The following is an 18,401-nucleotide window of genomic DNA, read 5'->3' on the forward strand; positions in this document are numbered from 1 at the left end:
CGTGAAAGGGGAAAAGGAATAGTGGAGATATCTTGCTCTCATCACCGAAGTCACCGGAGTTTTCCATTTTCCACAACAAAATCAATATAAAGGAGAACATGTTTCTCGCTGGGTTGCCTCGCCGAAGAAGATGAAGCTAAAATAAATAGAAACGAAAGAGAAAAAAGAAAGCTTGAAGGGAGAAAGGAGAGAGCTTGAAGAGAGAAAGGAGAAGGCTTGAAGAGAGAAAGGAGTGAGCTTTAAGAGAGAAAGGAGAAAGCTTGAAGACAGAAAGGAGAAAGCTTGAAGACAGAAAGGAGAAAGCTTGAAGACAGAAAGGAGAAAGCTTGGAGAGAGAAAGGAGAGGGAACGATGACAAAGGTTAAAGAGAGGATGAAAATGGAGTAAGGGAAAAGGAAAAAAGGGGAAATGGAAAATGGGAAACGGAAAATGGAAAGGGAAAAGAAAATACCTTGTTACCGGAGCTTTCCATTGCTTCACCGGAGTCTCGCCGGAGAAGATGAAGCTTTCTTCGTGAGAGAGAAAGAGAGAAAGGAGAGAAAACACACACAAAATGAAAACCAAAATGCAACAGTGGAGAAGAATGAAAACAAAAATGAGAGAGACATTTTCGGAAGCCAAATTTATTGTTAACTTTAACGAAAAAAAAATATTTTAAATAATCCAATAGCCTTTTAACACGTAACGTTGTCAATTTTTTGTCAAAATTGTATTGTTAGAATATCGGGATCCTTTAAGTTATAAGATACTGTAGACCTCACTCAGCGAAAAACCAAACATGGCAAGAGTAAGATTGATCATAGTTCCAATTAAAATAATAATAGTTTGAGACACTTTTTTACTTTAACATTCAAGTAGTGGTTCCACAGATAATTTGTTTTAGGAAAATAATTATTAAACACCTAAACTTTTTATATTTATTTGATGTTATTTCTTTTTATTTTTAAAAAAAAATATAAAACTATACAATTTTTTAGATCATTTTATGAATCTAAAAGTATGTCATGATATATTTTTAATCAAGTTACATCATCTTGAAAATCACTAACATATTACGGTATCAAATGAATGGATTTGAAACCTTGTGTCAAAGTATTTGTTCTTTTCTAATTATAGAAACTTGTTCAAACTGTAATAATTATATAATAGAAAATGGGTGTTTTACTTTGATGAAAATTTCACTGACAAAAATAAATGGAATGTGTGAGGTCTATTAATCATATAAAAACTAATAATAATAATTGAATTTATTAAAACAAAATATATTCTTTATCCTTATTTGACTCATTATGGCAGTTATCAAAATTACTTGTATATGTGTGATGATTAATGATATTATGACACACTTTTATATTCATTTGATACAAATTATAAAAGTAAAATAATAAAAAAATGTAAACTTATGTATTATTTAAAAAAAAAGTAAATAAAGATAATGTCAAATGATTGTAAAATATTTAAATGTATAAAAAAAATTTATTCATATATACAGAAATTATTTAAATTGATTAATTTTGAATTTATATTTTGTATAAATTGATTGTTTTATGATACGGAGCTTGTGTAAAAGTCATTTAAAGGGCATATTTGGAGGGAAAGAAAAGTGTGGCAGTAGATGGCTCGGGCATTTGGAAAAGTCATAGCAAAACCTTCTTCTTCTTCCCTGTCTTCTTCATCCAGCATTCCAAATCGAAATCTCTGCCTCATAACATCCATCACCTCAATCCTTCAAAATCTAAATCCTCAAATCCCAGATTTCTCATCTCTCAATAAATTTTCTCCTCATCTCACCCCGAACTTGGTCATTCAGGTGATCAAGAACCAAAAGAACCCACACCACGCTCTTCACTTCTTCAACTGGGCCTCCAACCCCAACCCCAACCCTAAGAACTACTCCCACACCCCTTTATGCTACGCGGCCATCACCGATCACTTGCTCTCCCACTCCCTCTTCTCCACCGCTTACTCCCTTCTTCACCACTCCGACAAACTCTCCGACTTCCTTATCTGCAGATTCATCAACGCTCTCGGTCACTGCGGCGATATCAGGGGCGCCGTTCACTGGTTCCACAAAGCAAAAAACTTGGGAAGAGAACACTGCGTCTACTCATGCAACGCCATCTTGGGCGTCCTCGTCAGAGCCAACCGTGTCAATTTTGCCAAGGCCATCTACAATCAGGTTCTCTCAGAAGCTGTGGTAGAACCCGATGTTTACACTCACACCATCATGATTCGTGGGTTTTGCAAAGTGGGGATGGTCGAGAGTGCGCGCAAGGTGTTCGACGAAATGCGCTGCGAACGCAACATTGTTACTTATAACACTTTGATCCACGGGTTTTGTAAGAAGGGTGACATGGAGGGTGCGCGGTGGGTTTTTGACAGATTGGTGGAGAGTAAGAGTTGTGAGCCGGATGTGGTGAGTTTCACCACTTTGATTGATGGGTATTCGAAAAGAGGTGAATTCCAAAAGGCGGTGGAGTGTCTGAAGCAGATGACGGAACGAGGGTGTTCTCCGAATGTTGTGACCTACAATGCCTTGGTTGAAGGTCTTTGCTTGAGCGGAGAAGTGGATGAGGCAAAGATGATAATGGGTAGGATGCGGTTGAATGGTTTGAAAGACAATGTGGCCACAAACACTAGCTTGTTGAAGGGGTTGTGTATTGTGGGAAAGTCTGATGATGCTTTTAAGCATTTCAGGGAAATGGCTAGTCGGGGGATGAAGCCGGATGTGAAAGCCTATGGGGTTGTTGTGAATGAGTATTGCAAGAATGGAAAACCAAGAGAAGCAGTCTCACTTCTGAGAGAAATGGTGACGAGGGGTGTTAAGCCAAGTGTGTCAAGCTTCAATGCAGTGTTTAGAGTTCTTGTGGATGAGGGGAAGATTGATGAAGGAGTTCTTCTTTTGAAGCAGATGAGTCGGATGGGATGCTCACCCAACTTCTTGTCATATTGCATATTGGTATGTGGACTCTGTGAAGTGAAGAGTAGGATGCAGGCAGTTGAAGAGCTTGTTTCAGACATGCTTCAGAATGGGCATAACCTGGACGCGACTTTGTATAACTGCTTACTTCAGGGATATTGTGAAGACGGGGATGAAGAAATGGCACTAAAGACATATTATGACATTATGAACAAGAACTTTGTAATCAAGCAAGACGTTTTCAGCACATTTGTGAAGGTGATGTGTGCAAAGGGGAAATTGAAAGAGGGGGATACAGTCTTTGAGGGATGCTTGCTCGGGGGATTCCAGTTAAGTGGGAAAGTTGAGGCTAATGCAACAGAGGAACACTGACGTAATTTTCAGACCAGGGAATTCTTGCACAGCTACAGTGGAGGAGGGTGTTAACTTAATCCTGCACTGGAAGTTCAATGTTCATTATTTGCAGTAGGGTTAAGTCTGTGATGATTGGTGGCATGGTTAGTAACTGGGTTTGGATAGAAACTCAGAAAAATTGAATTACTGATCGAGTGATTCAACTGGATAGGCCAATAATCAAAATATTTAAGACTACTTGACTGTATATTATATTTTTCAAAAATTATTATTTGATACTAAGTTTTTCAAACCAACACACAAAAAATTCTTTTAATAATAAAATATTATATTTAAATAAGATAGCTATTAATAAAAAGATTATTTAAAATTTAAATTAGAAGTATTTGTAGAGCTGTTCTTAGTCCAAATTGACTCCACCATGGGTTTGCTCCAACCAAATTTGGTTTGCTTATTAGTGAATAAAAAAGTTAAACTCGACTTATCCTACGGGTTAAATGGGTTAGTTTACCTAATTACAATTTTTTTTTCAATTTCAAAAAAAATAACAATTTCTTTTAAATAAAATCTAAATAAAGTTCAATCTAAATATAATTCAAAACTATATTAAACATCATATATAATCTAAAATTTTAAAAAAATATAGTTCAAATACAATCTAAAATTATGTTAAACTCCAAATACAATTCAAAATCAAAAAAATACAAAACAAATTATTATCTAATATCAAACCACAGTTAGCACTTATTCATCTATACCATTATAATCTTGAATGGATAAATTCTTAGCATAAGAGGTTTAAGTTTTGAATTATTTTTTTAATATAATTTAAAGTTTATGGATGGATTGGTGAACCAACCTAACTCACTATGGGTTTAACTTAAATGAGTCGATTTTTAGTGAGTCGGTGTTTAGTGAGTCAGGTTCAGTTTTGATCTATGACTAAATTTACAAATTTTTTAAAATCCAATCTAGCTTCAATATGTAATAGGTCGAATTGGTCCGGAAGTTTTAATCTGTTTTGACAACCCTACCTGTTGGAATGAAATAAAATAGTTGTTACAATATTAAATTCAAGATTTTTTTTTAACTAACACATATCTTATATTTACTTTTATAAATTAGCATACAAGATACCCACGCTTTCCATCTTTTCACACATACAACCCACATATCTATTCTTATTTTCTTTAAGCATGTGATTTGGAAATAATAAAAAAATTATACATCTAAAAAAAATAATATAAAGAAATAAAGAAAGAAACTCAATTTAATAATATCTAAATGTGTATTAAAGATTTCAATTAAATAATATTTCGGCAGGATTTAGAACCCTAATCCAAAACATTCAAAGTTGTCTGTTCCAATGTATAGTTGTGATGTCTTCTCTCTTCTCCTTGTCCAAGCCGCGGGGGAGGGTGCCTGCAAAAAACACTTCGACGCTCAAGTCAGTGACCTCGTGTCGTAATCTTGTAATCAAGATTAGTTATCAGAGCTTTAACTTTAAGTTCAGTTCAAGTTACCTGTCTTCTTTGCCAGACAAATATTTATAAATTATAATGAGTTTACCGTTAGGTCTGACTCATTAACCACCAATGAATGACAATATTAATTGTCAATAAATGACAATTATTTTCATTAACTCCCCGACAGTTATTACTATTGATTACCTTAACGGCTGATTTTACCAATCGGTTTATTGACTTGAGAGGTATCATCGGTCGGGATGATTTTACCGATCGATTCATTGACCTGAGAGGTATCATCGGTCGGCCGACTCTTCTGCACCTTTACCGTTCGGTCGACTATGAGCCCATAGTAACATAAGCCTCCCAAGCCTTAGCAAAATTTTTGATATTGCGTTGGGTTTATAAAGTTATATCAATCGGCAGAGGATTTTACCTGAGTTTCAATTCATAATAGCATGCATTCTTTATCGTCTGAGCGGGTTTTGTGCTAAGAGTTCCTTTGAAGTGTTCCCAGACCAAGGCGAAAGTTCACGAAAGAGCTTGCTTTGCCACTTGATTTAGGTCTTAGGAGTTCATTAGGAGCGTGCCCTAAGACCAAGGTGAGAGCTCACGAAGAGTCTGCCTCACTGGGTTGAAAAATGTTCCCTGCCGATCGGTTGCTCAAAGTTGGCCAAGTAGTTTGTATATAGAGTCCTGTTATCTGCAAGATAATATCAAGAATATAGACGTGACCGCTCGGTCAAAATGTTGAGGCCAGACGAACGAGCGAGTGAGACCGTTCGGTCTTGATGTAACTGCTTTAGAGTCTTGTGACCTGCAAGATAATATCAATATAGACGTGACTGCTCGGTCGAAATGTTGAGGCCAGACAAACGAGCGAGTGAGACCGTTCAGTCTTGATGTAACTACTTTAGAGTCTTGTGACCTGCAAGATAATATCAAGAATATAGACGTGACCGCTCGGTCGAGATGTTGAGGCCAGACGAACGAGTGAATGAGACCGTTCGGTCTTGATGTAACTGCTTTAGAGTCTTATGACATGCAAGATAATATCAAGAATATAGACGTGACCGCTTGGTCGAAATGTGACTGCTTTAGAGTCTTAGAATCTTGTGACCTGCCAGATATAATAAAAATATCCATTTGATCGCCGCTGTTAAAAGATGAAGTGGGAAATAGCTTGATTTTCCGCTGGGCATTTACTTTTCTCCTTATTAAGAAAAGTGCAAACCAAGGACACTTCTTTGACCTGAATTGGTGTATAAGATGACTTAACGACCACGACGTAAGTACCGAAGTTGGTGAGCGTTGATGGTGAGACTCTTTGTCATCGCCGATCAGTGCCAATAAACAAGCCTGATTCGGGTTACCGAGCGGCAGCTCTTTACTCATGTTCAAGGTAACCTCGCGTTCGGGTTACTGAGCAAGCATACGATCCTATCACCTGCACTTCCAATCTGTACAAAAGAAAAAATGTTGACGATGATTGTATGAACCATCACCACTCGGGAGGTGTTAAATAAGAGTTGAGGTGTCCAGTTGAAAATTCCACAAGTAATGAAACTAGAGAAACTCTTAAAATCGAGTAGTCGCTGGAAGATATCATAAAAATTAAATCATGTTGATTTGAAAATCACTGAAGTTGAAAATAGTGGCAATATCTCTGCATTCGGTGAAGTGAAGGACGCGTGCGATAAGGATCTCGGGCACTTTGTCATCGCGTCCAGCGGCTGTTGTGGAGCTCGTGATGAGACTTGTCGACGCTTTCCTTGAGTGCACGGACGCTGTGACGGATGAAGCATGTACGAATCGCCCGTGGAGGACACACAATTACCGGATCACTAGTTCCGTGGTGGTAGAGATCACAGTGTTGTATCTCGAATGAAAATGCATTGTGATGGCGATGGGGTCGCCGGTGGGTAAGATTAGATTGAAGGCTTTGATGAGCGTATTCTCTTAGTCGTGCAGGAAGACACGAACGAGCCATTGAATGCGAGGATGCTGGTGACGGGGCGATAGTTTTGTTGATAGCGAGCGAGCGTCACCAATGATGTTGAAACCGGTCACACGGTGGTCATCATCGAGGAGATAGATCCGCTCGGTTTTGGTACCGCTCGGTTTTGGTAGCAGAAGGGGCGACCTTCCCGAAGAGGAGAATGACTGGGCGATCTGTTTGGCGGTCTCTCGCGCGGGAGTCCACCATGCAACCGATGAGTTTTTCGCGGACGAGCTTGCTCAAGCAACCGGTTAGCTAGATCTGCCCATGACCTCGGTGACGACACCGGCGCGGTTGAAGACTCCACCTAAGGTTGTGGTGACAAAGAGGTAGAGGTTCTGTTGGGCGGCGCGCGCGATATATTACACGAGACAGCCCGTGCTCCATGACTCGGCGACGGTCATGTGGCCAACGCACTTACTGACGGGAGCCTTCGTGACATCAAGAAGAGAGACAATAAGGGTTGCCGCCGCTGTTAAAGGTTGGTCTTAGCCCATTGATCTTCCCTATAGGCGTCGTTCAACCCGGCGATAACGGTGGAGAGGTCGTCGTTAGCAAGAAGCGGGTTGGTGGGGGACCGGGAACCCTCTTTGGCCTGTGGGCCAAAGAATGAAGGCTTGGATCCTGTGGATGGTAGAGCCTGTCGTGCACCTCAAACTTGGAGAGGACGACAATGGTGGAGCCGGAGGCCAGGAGGAAGGTAGCGTGGGCGTTGAGACCGTATACGTGAAACATGAGTTTCACGCCCCCCGTTGATCGCCATAGCTGGCTGCAACTGAGGTGGTGGCCGTGGGCGACGACCTTCCCTCCTGTACTACTGTAGCACTGCCTCCGAGGTCAACCAAGGTGCACTCCGGCGTTGTCAGCACCTGTACAGGCGAGAAGCTTCTGGACAGTACCCTCGGCGAGGATCGCGAGGGACCAAAGATCGAAGACCATGCTCTAACAGCGGAGCCGAACGATGAACACATCGGCTTGGCCATGGGAGGATGTCTTTCTTCGGCAGAAGCTATCAGACTGGCCTTCGTAGCCGCTCTCGGGGCATACGAAGAAGACAGGGCCATATTTGTCTGCCATGAAATAATGTCGTCACAACTCTCAAGTTCGAATTGTCTACCAGCAGGTGGGGGGTGGTTGCCCTCACATTGTCTGTTAACATCTATGTTCTCATGTGCAAGAAGTGAAGTACATGATACTCCGAGAATGAATGCCAGATTGTCATAATCTATGTTGTAGCTACCATATTATGGAGATCAGGTGAATGCTTCATCATCGTGTTAGTCTAGTAGCCAGAAATGTCTACTGTTGTTTGGCATCGTGTGAGGGAAATGATGAAACCAGATGCCAAGATGATTGTCGTAGATCTTTTGTTCTTGAGTGTAGAAAGGAGAAGGTAATTACTTATTTTATTTTAGGTTTTTTTTTCTTCCCGCGGGTTCCACCTTTACCTTTTCTCCCTGCCGCAAGCACCGCCAAAGGAACTCTGTTGATTGAAGATAGCGGATCGCTTGGATCTTCGGTACCCAGCGTCGCACTTCTCGGGCTTCGATTGATGGAAGGACATAAATCCCAACCCATGTTGGTCACTTTAAAATAATCAAAACATCAACACGTGATCATCAATCTTTATTACGCCTCAGCGTTCAGGCTGCGGGCGTTAGGTGGGATAGATGGCACCATAGTTGTGCCTTCGTCGCCAGGAAATGCCGTAGGCTTTCTCTGATCGATAATAAAAATACAAGTTAAGTTATTCAATAAAGAATAAAATAAATTTAAGATGATGATATAACAATAGTTATCAAAAACAAGTGTATGTTTGGATAAAGCCGAGTGCACAAAATTTTAAAATTTGGTTGACATTGGTGGTGAGACTTTCTGCAAGCCACCAGTCAAGATCAGGCGCCCGACCGAAGTAGTCATCTTGAAACTGAACGTTTGTCTGGTTCTTAGTGGCTGAAAAGGGGATGCCGCTCGGCCCCACGATGGGCGCCAAAATGTTTCGGCAGGATTTAGAACCCTAATCCAAAACATTCAAAGTTGTCTGCTCCGATGTCCAGTTGTGTTGACTTCTCTCTTCTCCTTGTCCAAGCCGCGGGGAAGGGTGCCTGCAAAAGACACTCTGACGCTCAAGTCAGTGACCTCGCGTAGTAATCTTGTAATCAAGATTAGTTATTAGAGCTCTAAGTTCAGTTCAAGTTACCTGTCTTCTTTGCTACACAAATATTTATAAATTATAATAAGCTTACCGTTAGGTCTGACTCATTAACCACCAATGAATGACAATATTAATTGTCAATAAATGACAATTATTTTCATTAACTCCTCGACAATTATTACTATTGATTACCTTAATGGCTGATTTTACCGATCGGTTCATTGTCCTGAAAGGTATCATTGGTCGGGCTGATTTTACCGATCGGTTCATTGACCTGAGAGGTATCATCGATCGACCAACTCTTCTGCACATTTACCGTTCGATCGACTATGAGCCCATAGTAACAAATAAAAATAAATATGTATCTTACAAAATGTCAACTCTATACATTAGGTAATAAAGAAAATTTCATCTATATACCTAAATGTTAATATTTTTAATTGTGTACATTTTCTTAAAATAATTCTCTTTATATCTCTAATCAAGCAAATAGCAATAATATAACAGTTTTTTTCATCCCTCTTTTCGTTCTTTTTCACCCCATTTCTATCCTAAGAATGGAAAGGTTATCACAACTGAGATTAAAATTCACATAAGGCATGGTCGAACGAATTGATGAGGAAGGGAAACGGCATTATAGAGGAAAGTCTCTTCGTACCTAAATATAGATTTTCAAAACAATACTCAACTTCAAATTTCCAACGATCCATAACTGCCACTCACAACTCTTAGTCCCTTTATGGTTCCCATGCATTCCACCAACATACTTCTTTAACACTTTTTATCGTTGTCTCAGTCACCAACGAATCGTGTCGGTGGCGGCGCTGTCTTTGGCGTCGCCGCTGCAGACATTTCCATTTTCCTCACCGTGATTAAGTGTTTTTCTGCCTCCAATGTATCCATGGATAACGATTGGGATAACTCCTCCCACTCATTTCACAATCCACTCATCTGTAACTATATCGAACCAGATCCCGCACTCGTCTATACAGTCAATGACCACCCCGACGTCGAGCCCCAACAACCAAATGTTCCTGTTCTTGTTGAACATGGCAATCATCTTACCGTAGGAGGAGGAGTACCTAACTTGGAAAAGGGGAATTGGTCGACGAGGAAGCCTAAAATTCCTTTCATGGATCCAATGATTGAATATCATCCCGTGCATGGCGATAATACGTTTCCCAACGGAGAAAATACGAGTGCAGATGTAAATTTAAACGACCTTCGATTTTGTCGTCCTGTACCAAAGCCAATGTTCTGCACTTGCTGTCAAGTTCTTAGACAATTGATTTACACCAACGGTAATTAATTAAGTTCTGATTCATCTTACATTCCGGGTTTAATTCTTTCCCTTAACCATGTTCTTTAAATTTAAAATATATATCGCAGGTTCTGATTGTGATGAAACATTTGAGATTCATGGAGAGATCGGGGTGATTAGCCACGCAATAGTCCACTGTCAGAATTTCACACCGGATGGCCTTTCAGGCGACTCTTATCGCAGGATTGAGTACGTTCTAAAACTTTTGCATGGAGATGTTACATTAAACAAAGCTTCATCGTCATTTTATGTTTTAGTGTATATTCAACCCTTGTCTGCATTTGGGTGTATCAGTTTCTCCCACAATAGCACAGCAGAAATTAAGAGTTACCTGGTAGAATACTGCACACAGAAGAATAAATTAGGATACATTGCTCTAGAAGATCCGTTGTCTACTTATTATGAAGCCCTCTGCACTGGTCTGGAAACGGTTGGCGGTTTCATTGGGGAAGAAGAAAACACAATCCCACGTTGGTCATTATCCCTTTTGGTTGTCACTTTTTCTCTTCCATGAATCATGTCATTCCACAAATATGATTATTGAGTCGTTACTTTTGTACAGAGCCTGAGTTGGAGGCCGAGAGTAAAAGGGCTTCTTCAGCTGTTAAACCCAACCGCCAATTTCAGGTTATACATATTTTTTTGTTTGTCTAAAAGTGTTGCATTTGCATGACTCTAATGAAGGTTTGGGGCACAGATAAAGAGAATAAAAAAGATGACATTGAATGATCTGAGAGGTGTGTTCCATTTAACGATTAAGGATGCTGCTGCAGAAATAGGCGTATCGGTATCTGTGATAAAGGGTATTTGCCGCAGGGAAAGAATATCTTACTGGCCACAAAGGAAGGTACAATGCATGGAATGCAATTTGATTTTATGCAAATCATTATTGATGAACATCAGTTGAAAACATATACAGGTGACAAGCTTGGCGAAGAGAGTGGAAGTACTGAAGAAAAGTTTGGATTCAGCGGATCCAGTGGTAAGGAAAACAAGTCGAGAGGATATTCAAACTTTTCAACGATTAATAATCGAGTGCTGTGGTGGAGTCACCCCAACAGGAATACAGCTGCTTCAATTCCAAGAACAATAGTGTCTTCAATTGCAATGGAGAAGAAGCTATTATGACTGAGGTCTCAGGTTGTAAGATAAAGATAATTATTTTCATGATAAATATAAGTCCTTTTATATAGTTAAGTTAGAAATTCGAGTACTAAATTTTGAACAGTTAGAAATGAATGATTGTATTGCTTATATGTAAAAAATAAGATTTAAAGAAGTATATTTGTACTTTTTTCTATTTAAATAGGTATATTTCCGAATAATATTAGATTGCATAATATTCTTCCGTTTTTATTTTTTATTTTTTTGCGGGGCTTGGATTTCCTTTTAATATCTTAAGTTGTTTAATGAAAACTGAATGAAATGATTTCCCCTTCCCTCACAATTTTTTTCCACCATTTTCCTCTTGAAAAATAAAATCAATATTTATTTAATATATGATTAGATGAATAATGTTTATAGATTAGTTTGGTTTGTTTTTAATTGTTATTAGTTAATAATTAATAGTTAATGGAAGAGAAAGGGATGAGACTTTTGACAATCAAAAGAAACATAATCTACCTTCATCCATAATTTTATAAAATAAAATCATTTTGGTGATAATTTAATGAAAAAGGGGCTTATCCATAAATACAAAATATCCGCCGGTTTTTATAACATAAGATAAAATAAATATATTTAATAATTTGAAAAATTAAAAATTTGACTGAAAAATAAAAATAAGTAAAATTTTAAAACACAGTTTACCACCCTCTGTAGTTTTAAAAAGTGAGATTAAAAAACAAAAGTTGGGTAAAATTTAAAAAACTCAATTTACCTCTCTAGCCATATATACAAAAATTTTGATAGGGTTTTATAAATTGGACTTAACACATACTGAATATGTTTTGGGTTGGCATATTTTTGTTTCCCTTTCCCTCCATCTTTTCCTTTAACGGAACAGTCTCTTCGGTACATGGAGGCAGCCGTAGGAGCTCCGTCGAATCACCCTTCCGTCCAAGAAGTCTTCCTAGATTTCAAGGGCCGCAGAGCTGCCATTGTTAAGGCCCTCACCATTGGTACCTTTCGATTTCATTCTTAATTCTTGATAACGTTTTTTCTTCCTCTCCGTAACTTTTTTTTTTTGCAGATTACGAAGACTTCTTTCAGCAATGTGATCCAGGTATTTTTCTCTCTGTTCTAGTTTTTTTTAATCCTTGCCTACTCTAGTTTCTCTCCACTTGTATTCAATTCAATTATTTTTTTACGTTTTTGTGTTTCGTCTAATTCTTGTCAAAAGCCCTACTTGAATCTTTCTGTATTTTTTTATTTTCTTTATAAGTTCGTTAGTATGCCTTGTGGTGTGTGTAATGCCAGTACTACTGGATACATCTGATATGGTGTGCGATCATTGTTTCCGTCCCTGATTAATTCTCTTTTATGCCAAACTAAGTCGACACGACCGCGATGATAAATAGTTCAATGCATGTTGAAATCGTAAAGTTTTTCTTTTTCTGCTTGCTTTGTTCTCATTCTTACCATAAAGTGGTACTGTCAAATAGTTCAATGCATGTTGAAATCGTAAAGTTTTTCTTTTTCTGCTTGCTTTGTTCTCATTCTTACCATAAAGTGGTACTGCCGTCTCTGAATTATGAATGGGGTATTTGATCAGATTGTTGCAGATTTCAATTAAAATTGTCGATTTTTTGGTACTTGGGCCTATAGTTTTTGCTTGGTACCACTTCGCTTGCTAATTGAATATATGATAGATGACTGCATTTTACTGTTTTCTATTAATTTATTATTCATGCATTCTGGGTTGCAGGAATCTGAATTTCAATTTCATTCTAAATTTTCTCAAGGCTATTTATCCTAGTTTTCTTTCTGTTGTAAAAGGACGATCTTTTAAATACTTATATTTGATTTGTATGACCTTTGTAATATCAATAGTTATATTTAATTTGTATGACCATTGTGATATCAGGGAAGGATGATCTTTGTCTTTATGGATTTCCTAATGAAGTCTGGCAAGTCGATCTACCTGCTGAGGAGGTGCCTGCAGAGATCCCAGAGCCAGTATTAGGTATTAACTTTGCCAGAGATGGGATGGAAGAACGGGACTGGGTATGCTTTGTTGCTGCGCACAGTGATACATGGTTAATAGCTGTGGCTATGTTTTTTGGAGCAAGATTTGGGTTTGATAAGGCTGATAGGTAACTGTTTTACTCCACTGACCAGTTGTTTTTCATAAATGAGAGATATGTTTTATCTTTGGTAGGGAACTGTTTTATATGTGTTATTGTCTAAAATTGTACCTTAGATGAGTTGAATGTAAATGCATTATGTTACCTACAAGTTATTCTGTTGAATTAATTGCGCCTGAAATAAATAAATAAATAAAGCATTAGGTTATAAGATACAGGATGTTAAAAATGGGGATTCTACCTTAAATTTGGAAGAGAGATACAATTGCAATAAGTATATCGAATCCTAGGATTTTACAAATATCATAATACTTATTCATAATTCATATTCATAACAGTATTTGATTTGGATTTCATTTCTATATTTGTTAGAGTTGAAAAACAAAACTGTTATTTATACAATAAACGTTAAATTCAGGAACAGAAGTCAAGCTTTAAGTGGAGTGCTGATTTTTCCTTATTAACTTTAATAATGGAGTGTTTCGTTTCTTAATTTGATGCTTTGCCCTCTCATTTATTAGTGAATTTGATATTTTGATGAATGTTTTCAAGTTTTTTTTTAATCTTTCATTAATATCTATTCTCATTCTTCATGTGCAGGGATAATCTTTTTAATATGATAAATGATCTTCCAACAGTATTCGAGGCTGTTGTTGGGAAGGTCAAGAAACAAGGAAAGAAAAAGTCACCAGTTTCTAATCATAACAACAAATCTAAATCAAACTTCAAGGTATACACGCTGAAAGGATATCTTGTTTTTACAATGATTTTAATTTTAATTTGGAGTTTTTTACATAGGAAAGGGTATGAACTATCATAGACTGTTGTAGTGTCGTCCCTTGGTGATGTTTTGCTTGGTTTTTCAGATGCTAACTTTTGAACTGAAAGAAAATTAATACATATTTTGGTACAGAGAAATCCAAATCCAATTCTACAGTGTAAAGTTGAGTGAACTGCCGTTGTTGATGTCTTTTGGTTTGACATTTGCAGAAAGGTTCTGAATCTCAAGGAAATTATTAAAAACAATGGAATCAAAGGAAGAAGAAGAGGAAGAAGAAGAGGAAGAAGAGCAGGGAGAGACACCTTGTGGGACATGTGGAGAGAACGATGCGGGTGGTGTGGATGGATTCTGGATTTGTTGTGACATTTGTGAAAGGTGGTTTCATGGGAAATGTGTGAAGATTACCCATTCTAAGGCTGCCTATATCAAGCATTACAAATGTCCATCTTGCAGCACCAAGAAGCTCGTCAATTGTAGTTTCTAGTTATAATCTATTTCAGATTTATATTAGTATCTTAGGTACCAACTTGGACATTTATGACTGTTAATTTGCACATTTATATTAGGAATCTAAATCCGAGCCTGAGAGTAAGGGCTTGAACTTTTAAACCCAATTGCTATATCAGTTTATAAATTTTGTTTTTTAGTAATTGTCGTGTTCGAGTTCGGGCACAGAAAAAGAGAATAACAACTATAACATAAAGGTTGCAGCTGCACAAACGCATATCAGTCTCTGGCATAAAGGCATAAAGGCAAATTGATGCAGGGAAATGGCCCCAACAGAGATTCAGTGCACGTAATTGTACTCCTTTAATTTTTTTTCCATTTATTACTTGATTTGTTGTGTGCTAATATATTCACTTCTCAAAAGATTGGGTTTTAATTGCTAGAAAGAAGAGTTTATTTCAAATCAGATTACACTGAGATTCTGTGGCTTCATTTTAAATAAGGTTATATCACTGAAGAATACATGTGCTGTGTAATTCACATTTTACAAAAAATGAATTTAAATAATTTTTATAATTTTATTATAGGTAATATTTATTTTTTAAAATAATTTTTTACTATAAAAATTTAGTTTAAAAAATAGTTAAATTTTAGAAAAATGAAAAAAAATGTTTAAATTAAAAAAAATACATGCTGTCTATTATTATTATTTTCATTACTAAATCATATTATATATATATATATATATATATATATATTTCTTTTTGTAAGTGTTATTTTTTGTTAAAATGATGCAACTTTATTATCATTAGTTGATATGCACCCTTCATTTTCTAAATTACATTACAAAATATTCACCAACAGTAACTAATCTCAAACATATTTTTTAGAACGGTTGTTCGCAATAAACTATCAGGTAATAGTGTACAACTATAAACTATTACATCTACACTGATCTATAATAAAGCATGAAATAATTTTTATTTATAAAAAATTAACTAAATGATTTTAATTTAAGATTATGGTACAGGTTTTATATATTTTAAATTTAACTTAATTGTTATTATTAATTTGTATAACAAAATTTAAAAACTCACCTAAACTTAGACCTGAAAAAAAAATGGAACACTTGCTTAGACTTCAATAAACTTCTAGATAAAAATCATGTGTAGTAAAGTATTATACACCATTTCAAATTTAATGATTTAGTATAATGATATCTTATTTTTTTCTCTTAAAAGAAATGCACACAACATTATATTTTTTAGGTTCTCTTAACCCAGAGTACAAAATGATACTAAGATTAAAAGTGTTGTAACGATGCATATTCATGAGCTATATATATTATGTGAATAATATATTTAGTGAACAAGGTTTGACTTCCTTAATTTTTTAAAATTAATAACTTAATCATTTGTATTCTGAATATAAATTAAAATATTATTTTCTGCTATGTTTATTAAATATATTATTAAAAGATAAATTAATACTTTTTTTACCACCGGTTTATCAGGATAAAATCAAGAAAAAAATGGAAGAGAATAGTAGCGGCGGGTGAAGAATTTTTTTTTTAAACTAATGATGTGTTCAAGTTATTAACAAAGTTATTTTTAAAATGAATAAATTTTAAAAAATATCATTTTTTTTAAGTGATCATAATTTGATATATTTTTCTTTAAATATTTTTTTTATGTGTTATTTAACATGTTTAAAAAACTATCCATTAATATAAAAATAGTAACATCTCAATTTTAAGCTTGGGATAAAATAAAATATTATAAAATTAATAAAACAAAATAAATATGAGATCACTTTTAGATACAAGATTAATACAATTATCTAGAAGAAAATAATTAAACATAATTATTAAACCATCAAAAAGACTTCTGTGGTATCATCATTCTCTATCTATGATACTTCAACACTTATCTCTCCAATCAGATAATCATCGCAAAAGAAACAAACAACACACCAAGAACAACAAAAGAGACAACAGGGTGAACAAGTGTTTAAAAGAAAATTTCATAAACAATTTCATTAATCACATATTAATTCAACATTAAAACATTTTATAACTCATAAAAACATATAATCATTTGACTCTAGACTTAATTATCCGGATACAATGCTTTGACATAGACTTCAATGAAGGTGTACACCCATGGTAGTATTTATACTCGGTAGAGTTATAAACAAAGGGTAACTCGACCTACTACTCATGAGGTTAATCTTTTACTCATAAGACTCAAAAATCCAAGATAAAGACTTATCGGCACAACTTTTGCCCCTAGCAAATTAAAAGTAAAAGAGGTTCGGGCCTACAGTGGAAAAGTGACGCTCAATGTTCAATTCCACTACTCAACACTCACAAATCAGATAATTCTTTGACTTCATGGCGCTCAGAACCTACTCAAAAACTCAGTAGCTCTTAGGTTTTATAGCGTTCAACGTCCTACAAGACTGTTCATGAGCACTATATCAGATGACAACAATTCTAAAAATTAACTTAAATGCACTTTAAACCTATTCAAATAACCAAATTGGTATTCTTACTAATAAAATTGATTGATAAACATGTTTATAACTCATATTAAATACAAATTTACTCATGTGAACATGAATTGAGTTTATCAAATCAAACCAACTACCCAAAAACTCATAAAAGTTTTCAATCTATAGAAACCAGATATTTGCAAAGTAAAAGGCCAATTAAGTCCTGATTAACCCAAAAACAGTTCCCAAAGTTTTAAATTTTCCCCAAAATCATTCTTTTAGGATTTGACTTGTCAAAACCTCTCATTTTGGATCAAAAACACAAATTTTCTATCTTCTTATCACATCAAGGTTCCATAACAATTGAACATCTCAGAACAAACAATCTAACATTCTCAAATTCATCAAAAATCAATTCTAATATAATCAAACCAACTACAAACAAACATTCATGAATTTTAATTCAACATAGGACTTCTACAAACAACTCAACGTACCAAATTTCATCAAAAACTTCAATTACTCAAAACAATTATCATATCATCATACAAACCTCAAATAAAACTTGTCTATCAATTAAAATTAAAGTATTAATTCACATCTAAATGACCAAACAACTCTAAGGCCCTGTTCTTTTGAGTGGATTTGAGAGAATGGATTTGAGGGGATTTGAGAGGATTTGAAGATAATTTTTTTTGTCGTTTATTTGAGTGAATTTGAAGGTAAATAAAAGTGAATTTGGAAATAATTTTTTTTAATTTGTCATGTCAATATAATTCTATACTAATTCTCACAAATTTTATTTCCAAATTCACTCTCATTTACCTCTAAATTCACTCAAATAAACGACAAAAAAAATTATCTTCAAATCCTCTCAAATTCCCTCAAATCCATCCTCTCAAATCCACTCAAAAGAACAGGGCCTAAGGGTCCTAAAACGACTTCACAAGCTCAAGAGACTCTATTTGCTCATCGAACAACAAAAACACAATCAAGATACACCATTAGAACTACTGATCAACAAAACTCAAACTGAATACTGAAAGGACATGTGTAAGCCGAGTGAAGCTCACGTGCAACCAATATAAGAAAAGACTAAGAAAAATGGTTAAAAATTTAACTTACTCAAATTAAAAAATTAATTGATTTAAATTGAAGAATTCACTATAATGATCTATGCTCTCAATTCTTCAATCAGACAGCAGGAAAAGAAAATCTCT

General features: G+C 35.8%; 1 protein-coding gene and 1 pseudogene across 1 annotated transcript; both read left to right on the top strand.

The window, feature by feature from the left end:
• The first annotated feature begins 1,615 nt into the window (after positions 1-1,615).
• On the top strand, positions 1,616-3,292 carry LOC108330514 (putative pentatricopeptide repeat-containing protein At1g12700, mitochondrial). Its single transcript, XM_017564995.1, has one exon. The coding sequence runs from the start codon at positions 1,616-1,618 to the stop codon at positions 3,290-3,292; it is 1,677 nt and encodes a 558-aa protein (XP_017420484.1).
• Positions 3,293-12,159: 8,867 nt separating this feature from the next.
• On the top strand, positions 12,160-15,012 carry LOC108330943 (PHD finger protein ALFIN-LIKE 4-like; annotated as a pseudogene).
• Positions 15,013-18,401: the final 3,389 nt, after the last annotated feature.

This window comes from Vigna angularis, chromosome 4 (genome assembly GCF_016808095.1).
Source record: "Vigna angularis cultivar LongXiaoDou No.4 chromosome 4, ASM1680809v1, whole genome shotgun sequence".
Classification (NCBI taxonomy): Eukaryota; Viridiplantae; Streptophyta; class Magnoliopsida; order Fabales; family Fabaceae; genus Vigna; species Vigna angularis.